This window comes from Oncorhynchus mykiss, chromosome 19 (assembly GCF_057628025.1).
Source record: "Oncorhynchus mykiss isolate SJ-2025 chromosome 19, ASM5762802v1, whole genome shotgun sequence".
NCBI classification, from domain to species: domain Eukaryota; kingdom Metazoa; phylum Chordata; class Actinopteri; order Salmoniformes; family Salmonidae; genus Oncorhynchus; species Oncorhynchus mykiss.
This window is the reverse complement of record NC_143040.1, coordinates 11,633,058-11,650,723: the sequence shown is the minus strand read 5'-3', so window position 1 is coordinate 11,650,723 and position 17,666 is coordinate 11,633,058. Positions and strand designations below refer to the sequence as shown.

Here is a 17,666-nt window from a genome sequence, read left to right as displayed (position 1 = left end):
TGGGAACATGTCACCATACAGTGAAAAGGAAATGACCATAAAATCCACTAAACTATGAATATATCAAAACAACGTGTTGATGTACTGGGCCAAGACTATGTTGACACTGGTCTTGTTCTCCTGCTCAGACTGTGCTGAGTCCTGACAGATCTTACAACGCCCGGAGAGGTATTAACAGTCTGTTCTCCTGCTCAGACGGTGCTGACTCCTGACAGATCTTACAACGCCCGGAGAGGTATTAACAGTCTGTTCTCCTGCTCAGACGGTGCTGACTCCTGACAGATCTTACAACGCCCGGAGAGGTATTAACAGTCTGTTCTCCTGCTCAGACGGTGCTGACTCCTGACAGATCTTACAACGCCCGGAGAGGTATTAACAGTCTGTTCTCCTGCTCAGACGGTGCTGACTCCTGACAGATCTTACAACGCCCGGAGAGGTATTAACAGTCTGTTCTCCTGCTCAGACGGTGCTGACTCCTGACAGATCTTACAACGCCCGGAGAGGTATTAACAGTCTGTTCTCCTGCTCAGATGGTGCCGACTCCTGACAGATCTTACAACGCCCGGAGAGGTATTAACAGTCTGTTCTCCTGCTCAGACGGTGCTGACTCCTGACAGATCTTACAACGCCCGGAGAGGTATTAACAGTCTGTTCTCCTGCTCAGATGGTGCTGACTCCTGACAGATCTTACAACGCCCGGAGAGGTATTAACAGTCTGTTCTCCTGCTCAGATGGTGCCGACTCCTGACAGATCTTACAACGCCCGGAGAGGTATTAACAGTCTGTTCTCCTGCTCAGATGGTGCCGACTCCTGACAGATCTTACAACGCCCGGAGAGGTATTAACAGTCTGTTCTCCTGCTCAGATGGTGCTGACTCCTGACAGATCTTACAACGCCCGGAGAGGTATTAACAGTCTGTTCTCCTGCTCAGATGGTGCTGACTCCTGACAGATCTTACAACGCCCGGAGAGGTATTAACAGTTTTTTTTATTTGGCTTTGGTACCGTTTTCACAAGTACAACACTCCAAACTCCAGCCAGTCTTTCATTCCAAACCTTTCACTGTGCAGTCTTTTCTGATTGTAAACATCTCTCGCCATACAACCATTGATTCAAAATATACACTACTATTCAAAAGTTTGGGGTCACTGAGAAATGTCCTTGTTATTGAAAGAAAAGCACATTTTTTTGTCCATTAAAATAACATCAAATTGATCAGAAATACAGTGTAGACATTGTTAATGTTGTAAATGACTATTGTAGTCCATACCCACCTCTTTGACGGGGTCCATACCCACCTCTTTGACCTTTTTGACGGGGTCCATACCCACCTCTTTGACCTCTTTGATGGGGTCCATACCCACCTCTTTGACCTCTTTGATGGGGTCCATACCCACCTCTTTGACCTTTTTGACGGGGTCCATACCCACCTCTTTGACCTCTTTGATGGGGTCCATACCCACCTCTTTGACCTCTTTGATGGGGTCCATACCCACCTCTTTGACCTTTTTGACTGGACCGATGCCCACCTCTCTGATGGCCCCCGGAGCTCTTTGGTTTCTTCCTCTCCCTGCTGTCTATTCTGCTCCATGTTGAAAGAAATGTCAAGTGTTCACACCCCCTTTTATATGGTGACCAATTGTGGTTACCACTATGTGGAACCAATTATCAATACTGACTAGTCATGATGTATGGTTATTATGTACCATACATGTCAATTATCAATACTGACTAGTCATGATGTATGGTTATTATGTACCATACATGTCAATTATCAATACTGACTAGTCATGATGTATGGTTATTATGTACCATACATGTCAATTATCAATACTGACTAGTCATGATGTATGGTTATTATGTACCATACATGTCAATTATCAATACTGACTAGTCATTATGTATGGTTATCATGTATCATACATGTCAATTATCAATACTGACTAGTCATGATATATGGTTATTATGTACCATACATGTCAATTATCAATACTGACTAGTCATGATGTATGGTTATCATGTACCATACATGTCAATTATCAATACTGACTAGTCATGATATATGGTTATCATGTATCATACATGTCAATTATCAATACTGACTAGTCATGATGTATGGTTATCATGTACCATACATGTCAATTATCAATACTGACTAGTCATTATGTATGGTTATCATGTATCATACATGTCATTTAGATGTTTCTACTTTATAAACTCACATTTTATTTCTTTAGTTCTCTAAATCTATATATAGTAGATAAAGAAGTGTAAAATCTATTGGTTTACCAAACGGTTAAGTGATTAACCATTAAGTGCAGTTGGATTAAGTGATGGTCAAATGTCTTTAAACAGATGAGAAGATAATCATATGAAAATGATTGTTGAGCATTGCATTGTGAAAGGCAGTTACTTTATGTGAAAGGTATTTCTAGATGAAACACTGATTGGGTTTGGTGAAAAAGTTACCGTGTGCTTAAAGTTTTGAGTTTTGTACTGAGAGTTAAGAAATGTTACCACATACTTGTGGTAAGTTCTGACGAAGGCCTTGAAGCCGATACGTAAAGCTTAATAAAGAACAGGGATGCTAGCAAGAGCAGTGATGCTAGCAAGAACAGTGATGCTAGTAAGAGCAGTGATGCTAGCAAGAACAGGGATGCTAGCAGGAACAGTGATGCTAGCAAGAACAGTGATGCTAGCAAGAACAGTGATGCTAGCAGGAACAGTGATGCTAGCAAGAACAGTGATGCTAGCAGGAACAGTGATGCTAGCAGGAACAGTGATGCTAGCAGGAACAGTGATGCTAGCAAGAACAGTGATGCTAGCAAGAACAGTGATGCTAGCAGGAACAGTGATGCTAGCAAGAACAGGGATGCTAGCAGGAACAGTGATGCTAGCAAGAACAGTGATGCTAGCAAGAACAGGGATGCTAGCAGGAACAGTGATGCTAGCAAGAACAGGGATGCTAGCAAGAACAGTGATACTAGCAAGAACAGGGATGCTAGCAAGAACAGTGATGCTAGCAGGAACAGTGATGCTAGCAAGAACAGGGATGCTAGCAGGAACAGTGATGCTAGCAAGAACAGGGATGCTAGCAGGAACAGTGATGCTAGCAAGAACAGGGATGCTAGCAGGAACAGTGATGCTAGCAAGAACAGTGATGCTAGCAAGAACAGTGATGCTAGCAAGAACAGGGATGCTAGCAAGAACAGTGATGCTAGCAGGAACAGTGATGCTAGCAAGAACAGGGATGCTAGCAGGAACAGTGATGCTAGCAAGAACAGTGAAGCTAGCAGGAACAGGGATGCTAGCAAGAACAGTGATGCTAGCAAGAACAGGGATGCTAGCAGGAACAGGGATGCTAGCAGGAACAGTGATGCTAGCAAGAACAGTGATGCTAGCAGGAACAGGGATGCTAGCAGGAACAGTGATGCTAGCAAGAACAGTGATGCTAGCAGGAACAGGGATGCTAGCAGGAACAGTGATGCTAGCAAGAACAGTGATGGTAGCAAGAACAGTGATGCTAGCAAGAACAGTGATGCTAGTAAGAGCAGGGATGCCAGCAAGAACAGTGATGGTAGCAAGAACAGTGATGCTAGCAAGAACAGTGATGCTAGCAGGAACAGTGATGCTAGTAAGAGCAGGGATGCCAGCAAGAACAGTGATGGTAGCAAGAACAGTGATGCTAGCAAGAACAGTGATGCTAGCAAGAACAGTGATACTAGCAAGAGCAGTGATGCTAGCAAGAACAGGGATGCTAGCAAGAACAGTGATGCTAGTAAGAACAGTGATGCTAGCAAGAACAGTGATGCTAGTAAGAACAGTGATGCTAGCAAGAACAGGGATGCTAGCAAGAGCAGTGATGCTAGCAAGAACAGTGATGCTAGCAAGAACAGGGATGCTAGCAAGAACAGGGATGCTAGCAAGAGCAGTGATGCTAGCAAGAGCAGTGATGCTAGCAAGAGCAGTGATGCTAGCAAGAACAGGGATGCTAGCAAGAACAGGGATGCTAGCAAGAACAGGGATGCTAGCAAGAGCAGTGATGCTAGCAAGAACAGTGATGCTAGCAAGAACAGGGATGCTAGCAAGAACAGGGATGCTAGCAAGAGCAGTGATGCTAGCAAGAACAGTGATGCTAGCAAGAACAGGGATGCTAGCAAGAACAGGGATGCTAGCAAGAACAGGGATGCTAGCAAGAACAGGGATGCTAGCAAGAGCAGTGATGCTAGCAAGAACAGTGATGCTAGCAAGAACAGGGATGCTAGCAAGAGCAGTGATGCTAGCAAGAGCAGTGATGCTAGCAAGAGCAGTGATGCTAGCAAGAACAGGGATGCTAGCAAGAACAGGGATGCTAGCAAGAGCAGTGATGCTAGCAAGAACAGTGATGCTAGCAAGAACAGGGATGCTAGCAAGAGCAGTGATGCTAGCAAGAGCAGTGATGCTAGCAAGAACAGGGATGCTAGCAAGAACAGGGATGCTAGCAAGAGCAGTGATGCTAGCAAGAACAGGGATGCTAGCAAGAACAGTGATGCTAGCAGGAACAGGGATGCTAGCAAGAACAGTGATGCTAGCAAGAACAGGGATGCTAGCAAGAACAGGGATGCTAGCAAGAACAGGGATGCTAGCAAGAACAGGGATGCTAGCAAGAGCAGTGATGCTAGTAAGAACAGTGAGATGCTAGCAAGAGCAGTGATGCTAGCAAGAGCAGTGATGCTAGTAAGAGCAGTGGTGCTAGCAAGAGCAGTTTCTTATTTTTTCTCATGCTTGTGAGGTCTGAGCAGGGGAACGCCCACCATGATGATTAGCTATTAAGCTGATGGTGGGGGTGTGGTTAGAGGTGTGGGTGTGGTTAGAGGCGTGGCTACCCCACAGTACAACTAGTCTTTAGTGGTCTCTACCTGAATTGACAGTTTGTTTTGAATTAACCGGGAGCTTCTGTCCTACAACCTCTCTACTTCTCCCTTCTCTGACGCTCAAAACATACTGGTTTAGCTACGTGTGGGCGTGCTTGTGTGTGTGTGTGTGTGTGTGTGTGTGTGTGTGTGTGTGTGTGTGTGTGTGCGAGAGAGAGAGAGACAGAGAGCAAAGTGACCAGAGGTTCATTATTACCATATCTTACAGAGTTTTCTCCATAATATAGGCCAGGGATCATCAACTAGATTCAGCCACAGGACAATTTTTTCTTGTAGTAGTAGTCAGAGGAACGGAAAAATAATTACAAATAATTTGTAGACTGCAAATTGACCCTCAAGAAGCCCAAACAGATCTAATATTTGACGAATACAGCATCATCTCAAACCTAGTGTCCATACAATCACATATATCTCTATTGTGTGTGAGAAGGATTTGGAACAGATTTACTAAATGAAAATGACTTGTAGCTGATTTGCTGGTGTTTTTACAGTCTTTAATGCCCCCCCCCCCCCCCCCTAAGAAATTGGGATTCAGATAACTTGGGGGTCAAATAAAATCACCCTCGGCCCAAATTCGCTTGGAGAACCCTGATATGGGCCTTCTCCACTCTATAGAGGCTGTGTCCTAAATGCACAACCCCATGGAACCTGATCAAAAGTAATGCACTACATAGGAAATAGGGTTCTATTTGGGACAGCGATAGAGTCATCTCTATAACGAGGTAGGGACCAAACAGGGTGTAGGTAGGGCTTCTGTCATATATCCGGGGGACGAGTCTGTCTCAGAGCTGTGACGATCTACTGGTAACACCAAACACAGACTGACTGGAGGGAGGGAGAGGGAGAGGGATGGGAGAGAGAGAGAGAGGGAGAGGGATGGAGAGAGAGAGAGAGAGAGAGAGAGAGAGAGAGAGAGGGAGAGGGATGGAGAGAGAGGGAGAGGGAGAAGGATGGAGAGAGAGAGAGAGGGAGAGGGATGGAGAGAGAGAGAGAGAGAGAGGGATGGAGAGAGAGGGAGAGAGAGAGAGAGACAGAGAGAGAGAGAGAGAGAGAGAGAGAGAGAGAGAGAGAGAGAGGAGGGAGGGAGGGAGGGAGGTGAGTAAAGGGTTGATGGAGTGAGGATGGCAGGCAGATAAGCAGAGGAGAGGAGAGGAAAGGAGAGAGGAGTAGAGGAAGGTTGAAAGAGGAAAGGATAGAGGAGTAGAGGAAGGTTGAAAGAGGAAAGGAAGAGGAGTAGGGGAAGGTTGAAAGAGGAAAGGAGAGAGGAGTAGAGGAAGGTTGAAGGAGGAAAGGAGAGAGGAGTAGAGGAAGGTTGAAAGAGGAAAGGAGAGAGAAGTAGGGGAAGGTTGAAAGAGGAAAGGAGAGAGGAGTAGAGGAAGGTCGAAAGAGGAAAGGAGAGAGGAGTAGAGGAAGGTCGAAAGAGGAAAGGAGAGAGGATTAGAGGAAGGTTGAAAGAGGAAAGGAGAGAGGAGTAGGGGAAGGTTGAAAGAGGAAAGGAGAGAGGAGTAGAGGAAGGTTGAAAGAGGAAAGGAGGAGGAGTAGGGGAAGGTTGAAAGAGGAAAGGAGAGAGGAGTAGGAGGAAGGTTGAAAGAGGAAAGGAGAGAGGAGTAGAGGAAGGTTGAAAGAGGAAAGGAGAGAGGAGTAGTTGAAGGTTGAAAGAGGAAAGGAGAGAGGAGTAGTTGAAGGTTGAAAGAGGAAAGGAGAGAGGAGTAGTTGAAGGTTGAAAGAGGAAAGGAGAGAGGAGTAGGGAAGGGTGAAAGAGGAAAGGAGAGAGGAGTAGAGGAAGGTTGAAAGAGGAAAGGAGAGAGGAGTAGTTGAAGGTTGAAAGAGGAAAGGAGAGAGATAGTTGAAGGTGAAAGAGGAAAGGAGAGAGGAGTAGGGGAAGGTTGAAAGAGGAAAGGAGAGAGGAGTAGGGGAAGGTTGAAAGAGGAAAGGAGAGAGGAGTAGGGGAAGGTTGAAAGAGGAAAGGAGAGGGAGTAGGGGAAGGTGAAAGAGGAAAGGAGAGAGGAGTAGAGGAAGGTTGAAAGAGGAAAGGAGAGAGGAGTAGAGGAAGGTTGGAAGAGGAAAGGAGAGTGGAGTAGGGGAAGTTTGAAAGAGGAAAGGAAAGAGAAATGATAGTGCTCTGATGCGTCAATCTGACACTCCTGAGCGCAGTCACGTCATTGGCTGATCAAACGATGCGTTTACCCAAACACGTTATTTTAAGTTGACGTTTTTTGACAGCAGTGAAGTCTGACAGCTTTTCCATGTGTGGGTAAGAATGAACAGATATGAATGACAAGCCAACATTTCTCTACTCTTCTGTCTGTCTGTCCTCCTCCTCCTTCTCCTTCTGTCTCTGTCTGTCTGTCTGTCTGTCTGTCTGTCTGTCTGTCTGTCTGTCTGTCTGTCTGTCTGTCTGTCTGTCTTCCTCCTCCCTCTCCTTCTGTCTGTCTGTCTGTCTCCCTCCTCATTCTGTCTGTCTGTCTCCCCCCTCCTTCTGTCTGTCTGTCCCCCCCCCTTCTGTTTGTCTGTCTTCTCCCATCCTCCTTCTGTCCGTCTGTTTGTCTCCCCTCCTCCTTCTGTCTGTCTATCTTCGATGGATATGTCCCAAATGGCACCCTATATAGTGCATTACGGGCTCTGGTCAAAAGAAGTGCACTATATAGGGAATAGGGTGCCACATGTTTTCTTATAACCCCACCTGCTTCCATCTATCTACCGGTCCTCTCTTTTTCTCTCCTTCACTTCCCCCTGTTTCATTCTGTCTTTCTCTCCCTCAATCACTCTATTCTCAGACACAGGCTGTCAAGTTTCTAGTCCTATCATCTACATTTCCCTCTCTCTCTATTTCTATACTCCTCTATCTTACTTCATCGGCCCTGCTCTCTGTGTTCCCCCTCTTTCCTCTCGGTCATCTCTCTATTCTCAGACACAAGCTGTCAAATTTCTAGTCATAACATCTCTCTTTCCCTCTCTTTCTCTGTATCCCCCTCTCTCTCTCTCCACCCTCCCCCTTCTCTCTCTATCTCTCTTCTCAGACACAAGATGTCCTGTTCTAATCATAACATCTTCCGTTCCCCCTCCTCTCTCTCTGCCCTTTCTCACCCATCCCCCCCCTCTCTCTCTCTATCCCTCTCCCCTCTCTCTCTCTCCATCTTCAGGTTCAATCTGTCCTGTCTGTCGTCTCTGTGACTCAACAACGTCACTATGGACAATTACCAGATGCTCTCTTCCATTTTCTCCTCCACCTCCTCATTGCCTCTCTCTCTCTCTCTCTCTCTCTCTCCATCTGTCTCATCCCTCTCTCCCTCCATCCTTTCTTCCAGGCCTGCGGGCCTGTGTGTGTCCCAAACTATATAGGGAATAGGGAGCCATTTGGGATGCAGACCTAGTTTATATATATATTTATTTGTACTCCTCTCTCTCCCCAGTCAGCATGTCATCCTGTCTTCAGGAGAGAAGACGCCAGTGAACATTATCTCACAGTGTAAATGGATTCTAACTGATCTACCAGTGTGTGTGTATGGATCCACCACTCAGTCATGTGTGTTTTGGCTCCTTCTGGTCTGGTCATGTCCCATGATGCTCTCTGACAGATCCATCTCAAGATATCTGCCCGGTGACGAGTCATCCTAGATTATAGGGCTGCGTCTCAAACCACCCCATATTCTCTTAATATGGTGCACTTTATAGTGCACTACTCTTGAGGAGGGCCCATAGGGCTTGGTCCAAAGTAGTGCACTATAAAGGGAACATTAGACTGCTGGCCTTACTGGGTTGATAGGAACATTAGACTGCTGATCTAAACTGGGTCAATAGGAACATTAGACTGCTGGCCTTACTGGGTTGATAGGAACATTAGACTGCTGATCTAACTGGGTCGATAGGAACATTAGACTGCTGATCTAACTGGGTCGATAGGAACATTAGACTGCTGGCCTTACTGGGTCGATAGGAACATTAGACTGCTGGCCTTACTGGGTCGATAGGAACATTAGACTGCTGATCTAACTGGGTCGATAGGAACATTAGACTGCTGGCCTTACTGGGTCGATAGGAACATTAGCCTGCTGGCCTTACTGGGTCGATAGGAACATTAGCCTGCTGATCTAACTGGGTCGATAGGAACATTAGCCTGCTGATCTAACTGGGTCGATAGGAACATTAGACTGCTGGCCTTACTGGGTCGATAGGAACATTAGCCTGCTGATCTCACTGGGTCAATAGGAACATTAGCCTGCTGATCTTATTGGGTCGATAGGGTTCTCTCTCTCTCTCTCTCTCTCTCTCTCTCTCTCTCTCTCTCTCTCTCTCTCTCTCTTCTCTCTCTCTCTCTCTCTCTCTCTCTCTCTCTCTCTCTCTCTCTCTCTCTCTCTCTCTCTCTCTCTCTCTCTCTCTCTCTCTCCTCTCTCTCTCTCTCTCTCTCTCTCTCTCTCTCTCTCTCTCTCTCTCTCTCTCTCTCTCTCTCTCTCTCTCTCTCTCTCTCTCTCTCTCTCTCTCTCTCTCTCTCTCTCTCTCTCTCTCTCTCTCTCTCTCTCTCTCTCTCTCTCTCTCTCTCTCTCTCTCTGCCCCCCGGTGGTGTTATAGTCTTACTACATCTCCTAGTGATGTGTTTTAACAGCTCAAGACAAGAGAGAGCAGGAGGAACATATGCTGAAGTAGTGATGGGAATACAGTACAAATAGTAGATTGTTGACTCATTTTCAGGTTCTTACATGTGTTTTAAATATAACCTATTCAAATGTTCTGTTTGACTGGTGACTCGTGCACCATGCACCTTCCTGCAATATGAATTAGTGGACTTTGAAAGTAACATGTTGAAGGAGACAGCTGGCAGCAGTTTTGGAGAATAAACTAGCCGTTCTGCCAAAGCATTATTTAATCAGAATTGGGGCCAGCAACTTTTTATGGATACCCGAGCCAATCGGGATTTATTTGTATTATTTTACCTTTATGTAACTAGGCAAGTCAGTTAAGAACAAATTCTTATTTTCAATGACGGCCTAGGAACAGTGGGTTAACTGCCCTGTTCAGGGGAACAGTGGGTTAACTGCCTGTTCAGGGGAACAGTGGGTTAACTGCCTTCTTCAGGGGAACAGTGGGTTAACTGCCTTGTTCAGGGGAACAGTGGGTTAACTGCCTTGTTCAGGGGAACAGTGGGTTAACTGCCTTGTTCAGGGGAACAGTGGGTTAACTGCCTTGTTCAGGGGAACAGTGGGTTAAGTGCCTTGTTCAGGGGAACAGTGGGTTAAGTGCCCTGTTCAGGGGAACAGTGGGTTAACTGCCCTGTTCAGGGGAACAGTGGGTTAACTGCCCTGTTCAGGGGAACAGTGGGTTAACTGCCTTGTTCAGGGGAACAGTGGGTTAACTGCCTTGTTCAGGGGAACAGTGGGTTAACTGCCTTGTTCAGGGGAACAGTGGGTTAACTGCCTTGTTCAGGGGCAGAACGACGACAGATTTTTTAACTTGTCAGCTCAGGGATTCAATCTTACAACCTTTCGGTTACTAGGTCAACGCTCTAACCTCTAGGCTGTCCTGCCTCCCCAAAGAAAAAGAAAGAGCATGGGTGTGTCCCAAATGACAACCTATCCCCATAGGGCTTTGGTCAATAGTATGCACCACAGGGAATAGTGTGCCAATTGGGGCGGAGCTGCATGATGTGACGCCAAAGCTTTGGTAATTGTTCAAGTGTTGCCATTTGCCAAACACCAGGGGAACATTGGTGTGTCATGGGTGCAGCAACGACAACATATCGTGACTGTTATTGTGATCAACTAAAATATTTCATCAACGACCTACTTCATCAAACTTCTACCACTACCCACTGGGCACACACTGGGCACACACTGGGCACACACGTTGTTTCCACGTAATGTCAATGAAATGACATTGAACCAATGTGGAATAGATGTTGATTTGGGTAAGGACAAGTATCCTAGTAGGAAATGCAAGGTTAGAAATATTTGACCATTTGGTCCCTTGCCAAAGCCAACAGTACCATACTTTCATCATTCGTTACGAGGAACATGGGGTATCTTATCAGACCTCAGGATAACACCCAGGTACAGACAGTTCCAAGTAATAAAAGTTTATTACAAAAACAGGGGGCAGGCAAACGACAGGTCAAGCAGAGGTCAGTAATCCTGGGCAGTGTCACAAGGTACAGAACTGCAGACAGAACAGTCAGGGCAGGTAGAGAGAGGTCAGTACTCCTGGGCAGTGTCACAAGGTACAGAACTGCAGGCAGGGTCAGGGCAGGTAGAGGTCAGTAATCCAGGGTAGTGTCACAAGGTACAGAACTGCAGGCAGGCTCAGGGTCAGGGCAGGTAGAGGTCAGTAATCCAGGGCAGTGTCACAAGGTACAGAACTGCAGGCAGGGTCAGGGCAGGTAGAGGTCAGTACTCCAGGCCAGTGTCACAAGGTACAGAACTGCAGGCAGGCTCAGGGCAGGTAGAGGTCAGTACTCCAGGCCAGTGTCACAAGGTACAGAACTGCAGGCAGGCTCAGGGCAGGTAGAGGTCAGTACTCTAGGGCAGTGTCACAAGGTACAGAACTGCAGGCAGGCTCAGGGCAGGTAGAGGTCAGTAATCCAGGGTAGTGTCACAAGTTACAGAACTGCAGGCAGGCTCAGGGTAAGGGTAGGTAGAGGTCAGTAATCCAGGGCAGTGTCACAAGTTACAGAACTGCAGGCAGGCTCAGGGTCAGGGCAGGTAGAGGTCAGTAATCCTGGGTAGTGTCACAAGGTACAGAACTGCAGGCAGAACGGTCAGGGCAGGTAGAGGTCAGTAATCCAGGGCAGTGTCACAAGGTACAGAACTGCAGACAGAACGGTCAAAACAGGGACTAGAGAGGAAACCAGGAGTACAGGGACTAGAGAGGAAACCAGGAGTACAGGGACTAGAGAGGAAACCAGGAGTACAGGGACTAGAGAGGAAACCAGGAGTACAGGGACTAGAGAGGAAACCAGGAGTACAGGGACTAGAGAGGAACCCAGGAGTACAGGGACTAGAGAGGAACCCAGGAGTACAGGGACTAGAGAGGAAACCAGGAGTACAGGGACTAGAGGAAACCGGGAGTACAGGGAAAACACTGGTAGACTTTACAAACTGACAACAGACAAACAGAAAACACAGGTATAAATGCACAGGGGATAATGGGTGAAAAAGGAGACACCTGGAGGGGGGTGGAGACAAGCACAATGACAGGTATAAATGCACAGGGGATAATGGGGGAAAAGGGAGACACCTGGAGGGGTGTGGGGACAAGCACAATGACAGGTATAAATGCACAGGGGATAATGGGGGAAAAGGGAGACACCTGGAGGGGGGTGGGGACAAGCACAATGACAGGTATAAATGCACAGGGGATAATGGGGGAAAAGGGAGACACCTGGAGGGGGGTGGAGACAAGCACAATGACAGGTATAAATGCACAGGGGATAATGGGGGAAAAGGGAGACACCTGGAGGGGGGTGGAGACAAGCACAAGACAGGTGAAACAGATCAGGGTGTGACAGGCTGTTGTTTACTTCACTGACTGTTGCGTGCTACATCCGACAATGTGGGGGAAATGGAGTCCCTAGAGAAAGCAAGAACAAGATGGTTAAAAGAGAGGAAGAGAGGGAGAGAAGGTCTAAGTGAGAGAGAGAGGTGGGAGAAGAGGGTGAGTCTGTGGCAGTAGGAGTGAAGTTTATGGAAAAAGTGGACTTTAGCCTTTTGGCTTAAACATTTTCAGGGTGATGGCATGAGGTAGGAATAAATATGGTTAATTAGTGGAGTAGGGTGGTAATTTTGTTTTCTATCATTTTGAAATGAGTGAGTAGTGTATTTCATTTTTACATTTGTATTTTTCATACAAAGTGTAAGGGCGTTGTACTCCAGTCTAGTAGGCGGCGGTAATGCAACAAATTGGATGCCAACCGCCGTTAAACCTCATCGACGAAGAAAAAGAAGAAGGTGTGACAGTATTTAACGACTTACGCGAGCCAGTTAACTTTTCCCAGGGAGACGTCAACAAAGTTTCTGAGTGAGATAACATGGAAGACAACAACAACCAAGTGACAAGAAAGTGCCATCAGAAAGGGAATAATGGATTCAGAACGGACCGTGTGTTTGTGCGTAAATTCGAAAGCGCTGACTATCCGGACGTCGAGCGCATATTCATTGACGGGCTGATGGAGATGGTTCCGGATACCGCGTTTAGAGGGTTAAAACATCACCCTGAGAGCCTGCTCCTGTACGCCGCTATGACAAGTAAGGGAGAAATAGGTCTTATATCAATTTATATTTATATATTGACTGTTATTACAGCAAAAGGTTAGTTTTCACTGTTATTTGATTGCATTAGTCTGGGAAAATGTGCTTTTGACAATGGAGAATGTGTTATAAATGTAATTTACAGTTAGGCCATCTTGACATTTCATCAATACCGTTTGTTTTATTTGATTGTATTATTTAGTATAATTTTGGGGAAAATGCAGTAGAATGCATCATTTGTGCTCGATTGCGATAGTACCAACTCATTTCCTTCCTGTGACTATTGTATGTCAACATTTAGATGACTCAATCATCCATTTTCCGACACGGCTTTTGCAGTTGTTTGCTTTATTGCGACCAAGTCGTTCTTGCTGACTTGTTTGGTGCCTCTCGCTGTCCTGTGCGCGCGCTGCTACTACAGCAGGAGGGTTGCCCTTGGTTACCTGGAGCGCGCCAAACTCACGGATATGGGCGACATCGAGGGACATTACATGAAAACTCCAGGTAATAGTCTTGGTGGAATAGTTTAAAAAAAAATGCATGTATCATTCGTTTTATTTGTATATTTGAGTGTAGTTGGCTTTAGTTTAGTTATATTGCACATAGTTATTTTATTAAAATAGATTTGCACACAAGATTCCGTGCCTGGTTAAAAACAAAAATGAGCAGGGAGGTAAAATAAAACCGGGGCTTCATTCCTGTCTCCATTCTTGAATATAATTACTCATCTAAAATGACACGCATGATCCCTCTGACTCCAGGCTCATTTCGGTCTACCCATCAATAGAAGATAAAAAGTATTTGTCCCCAACAGGATGACCAGTCAGTGATTAGGCTCTTTTTTCAGTTAAGAACAAATTCTTATTTTCAATGACGGCCTAGGAACAGTGGGTTAACTGCCTGTTCAGATTTTGTACCTTGTCAGCTCAGGGATTTGAACTTGCAACCTTACTAGTCCAATGCTCTAACCACTAGGCTACCCTGCCGCCCCTTTCAAGAAAAGGATTCATTTAAAGTATAAAAGTCAATCGACAATGACATCAGCTTTTATTAAATGGGAGGATTAGGATATTATTTGATATAACCCACTATTTCCAAATTCCACCCCTCTTATTTCTCTCTCAGACTCCTGTCTGTGGGTTGCAGTGCTGGAGGGCAGTGTGGTGGGTGTAGTGGCGGCCCGTGCCCTGTGGGGGGAAGCTGGCACTGTGGAGCTGCATCGCATGTCGGTGGACCGGCGCTGTCGGCAACGTGGGGTTGGCGTTGCCCTCGGGCGGAAGGTTCTACAATATGCAGCGGACCGTGGCTACCTCTCTGTCGTCTTGGGAACCACGGCCTACTCGCCGGCTGCTCACCAGCTATACCAGACTCTGGGGTTCCGATGCGTCGGCGTCACCAAGGGATACGCCACGCCTGGCGTGAGCCGGTCGGTACCGGAGCAGCTCTTCTACTGGGTCAGTCATCACCACTACCGGAAGGACATGACCGTTCACAATACTAACACTCACAGCCAGCAGTGAACACAGAACAGGGATGGAGCACAGCACAGAACAGGGACGGAGCACAGCACAGAACAGGGACGGAGCACAGCACAGAACAGGGACGGAGCACAGAACAGGGACGGAGCACAGAACAGGGATGGAGCACAGAACAGGGATGGAGCACAGCACGGAACAGGGATGGAGCACAGCACGGAACAGGGATGGAGCACAGCACGGAACAGGGATGGAGCACAGCACGGAACAGGGATGGAGCACAGCACGAAACAGGGATGGAGCACAGCACGGAACAGGAATGGAGCACAACACACGAGTGCACATGCCGGCAAACACACACATGAATGCACACCACACACGCAAGCACACACTCTAACCCAACCCCCTGAGACCCTGAACTCAGAGCACCTTGTTTCACCATTTAGGGAATGGAAGAAAATCACCAGAACGTAATGTATGTAATCGCTAGGTTAAAGGTAAAGAATTGTTCGCAAACGTACCTGTTTCCCTTGTGATTTGAAGAGGGTTCTGTTCATTTCCTGTTCAGAGAATTGGTGGGGAAATTGGGTGCGTTCGAGCGCATGGTTTATTCAGGGTAACGCGCTAGTAGCTTATTCCCGGGGGACATGTTTATATCCCAGGTTATTGATGCTTAAAGCATAGCAGCGTCTCCAATCGCAATGTGTGCCTGTATTATTACATATGTTTATCTGAACATGTCTGTGGGGTATATCATGTGCTTTGAATGTTAATTGAGCAGATGTAGAAGGCTTGGGTATTGCTATGAGAAGCCTGTACTCTTTGTTTGAGGAACAGGACGGGGAACAGGTCGGCATGCTGCTCAGGTTTGTTTGAATGTTAATTGTGCAGATGTAGAAGGCTTGGGTATTGCTATAAGAAGCTCTTTGTTTGAGGAACAGGACGGGGAACAGGTCGGCATGCTGCTCAGGTTTGTTTGAAATGCTCTATGTGATCATTCTTGTAAATACTTGCACATTTTGCCGGCTATTATCTTCACTTGCAAATCAAAATACTCACACTGGACAAGAGAAATCCATCGGCTTCGTCAGTCTCCTCACTGTTAAAATCCTACGGTCACCTCAAGTGGGATTCAAACTTTTTCAGTTTAGAATTTTCCCTGCCAGAATTTCTGGGGACTTTTTCCGCAATAATTTCTCGCGACCACAACACACCCCAAAATCTAATGATACAACCTTCAAATCTGTACATTTCAATGTTTACATCAACCAATAACCTTCAATTCATTACATTTTCAAAATTAACCAATAAATATATTTACTATATTTTTTTACTATATTTTGTGTATTTTTTTTCCCCAATTAACTTTCTTAATGGGTCTATTGTTTTATTTTTTTACTGTTTTGTTCCAAAAATCAAATCAAAAAAAAAAAACAATACCACTGAATAGTGTTCCAAACAAAACCAATGTTTCTGTATGAGTTGAACTAGGTGTTAGCATGAGCCTTAGGAGTTAGCTAGACACGTAGTGTGATAAGTCATTACGAATGTTAGACCATTAGACAGCCTGAAAATTGGTCTTCTCACAACATCACCTGTAACCTCCAAACGGTTTGACCTACAAACTATTATAACCCCTTGATGGAAAGCTGACACCGATGAGACTCTCACAAACACGATTGCTTTCTTCGTTTTGCTCTATGACCTCGTTTTGCTCTACAGCCCATCTGCCAACTTCTGTCTGTAGCATCCGAGCAGTTTGGGCTACACACTGATATGACACCTCTGTGGAAAGGTGAGACTCTCGCGGACACGGACATTTCCGTTGTTTTGCTCTAGAATGCTCTAGAAGACTCATCTGAAGGTCCCCTCGTACCAGTAGAACAAATTAATGGAAATATATATATGGAGACTGTTTAGTGACAAAAATAAGGGGCTAAATACATGTACATTTTTTTTACTGATCATTCTAATATATCTCTCAGATATTGGACAGACACTTCCGAACAAACTTCCTTTAGTACCCCCCCCCCCTAAAAAATCTCTGTTCCATGTAGTGGATCTGTTATTCAATGCATTTGTATGGGCTAATAGCTAAATAAAAATGTTCATCAAATAATTGTAATACAGGGCTTAGACTATTATGGGTTAATGTAGAGTGGCTAGCTAGCCTATTGTAGGTTCCCTAGCTAGCCTATTTTAGGGTAACTAGGTTCATGTAGAGTGGCTAGGTAGCCTATTGTAGAGTGGCCGGGTGGCCTATTGTAGAGTGGCCGGGTGGCCTATTGTAGAGTGGCCGGGTGGCCTATTGTAGAGTGGCCTGGTAGCCTATTGTAGAGTGGCCGGGTAGCCTATTGTAGAGTGGCCGGGTAGCCTATTGTAGAGTGGCCGGGTAGCCTATTGTAGAGTGGCCGGGTAGCCTATTGTAGAGTGGCCGGGTAGCCTATTGTAGAGTGGCCAGGTAGCCTATTGTAGAGTGGCCAGGTAGCCTATTGTAGAGTGGCTAGGTAGCCTATTGTAGAGTGGCTAGGTAGCCTATTGTAGAGTGGCTAGGTAGCCTATTGTAGAGTGGCTAGGTAGCCTATTGTAGAGTGGCTAGGTAGCCTATTGTAGAGTGGCTAGGTAGCCTATCGTAGAGTGGCTAGGTGGCCTATCGTAGAGTGGCTAGGTGGCCTATCGTAGAGTGGCTAGGTGGCCTATCGTAGAGTGGCTAGGTGGCCTATCGTAGAGTGGCTAGGTGGCCTATCGTAGAGTGGCTAGGTGGCCTATCGTAGAGTGGCTAGGTGGCCTATCGTAGAGTGGCTAGGTGGCCTATCGTAGAGTGGCTAGGTGGCCTCTTGTAGAGTGGCTAGGTAACCTCTTGTAGAGTGGCTAGGTAACCTCTTGTAGAGTTGCCAGGTAACCTCTTGTAGAGTTGCCAGGTAACCTCTTGTAGAGTTGCCAGGTAACCTCTTGTAGAGTTGCCAGGTAACCTCTTGTAGAGTTGCCAGGTAACCTCTTGTAGAGTTGCCAGGTAACCTCTTGTAGAGTGGCCAGGTAGC

General features: G+C 46.2%; 1 protein-coding gene across 2 annotated transcripts; it reads left to right on the top strand.

Moving 5' to 3' along the window:
- The first annotated feature begins 12,821 nt into the window (after window positions 1–12,821).
- On the top strand, window positions 12,822–15,947 carry LOC110518994 (N-acetylaspartate synthetase). Of its 2 annotated transcripts, none has more exons than XM_090210108.1 (3): window positions 12,822–13,147; window positions 13,490–13,654; window positions 14,276–15,947. In XM_090210108.1, the coding sequence occupies exons 1-3, from the start codon at window positions 12,931–12,933 to the stop codon at window positions 14,668–14,670; spliced, it is 777 nt and encodes a 258-aa protein (XP_090066234.1). In that variant the 5' UTR covers window positions 12,822–12,930; the 3' UTR covers window positions 14,671–15,947. The 2 variants fall into 2 exon arrangements, with proteins under 2 accessions (XP_090066234.1, XP_090066235.1); XM_090210109.1 differs by having other exon boundaries at window positions 12,829–13,147; window positions 13,572–13,654.
- The last annotated feature ends 1,719 nt before the right edge of the window (window positions 15,948–17,666 follow it).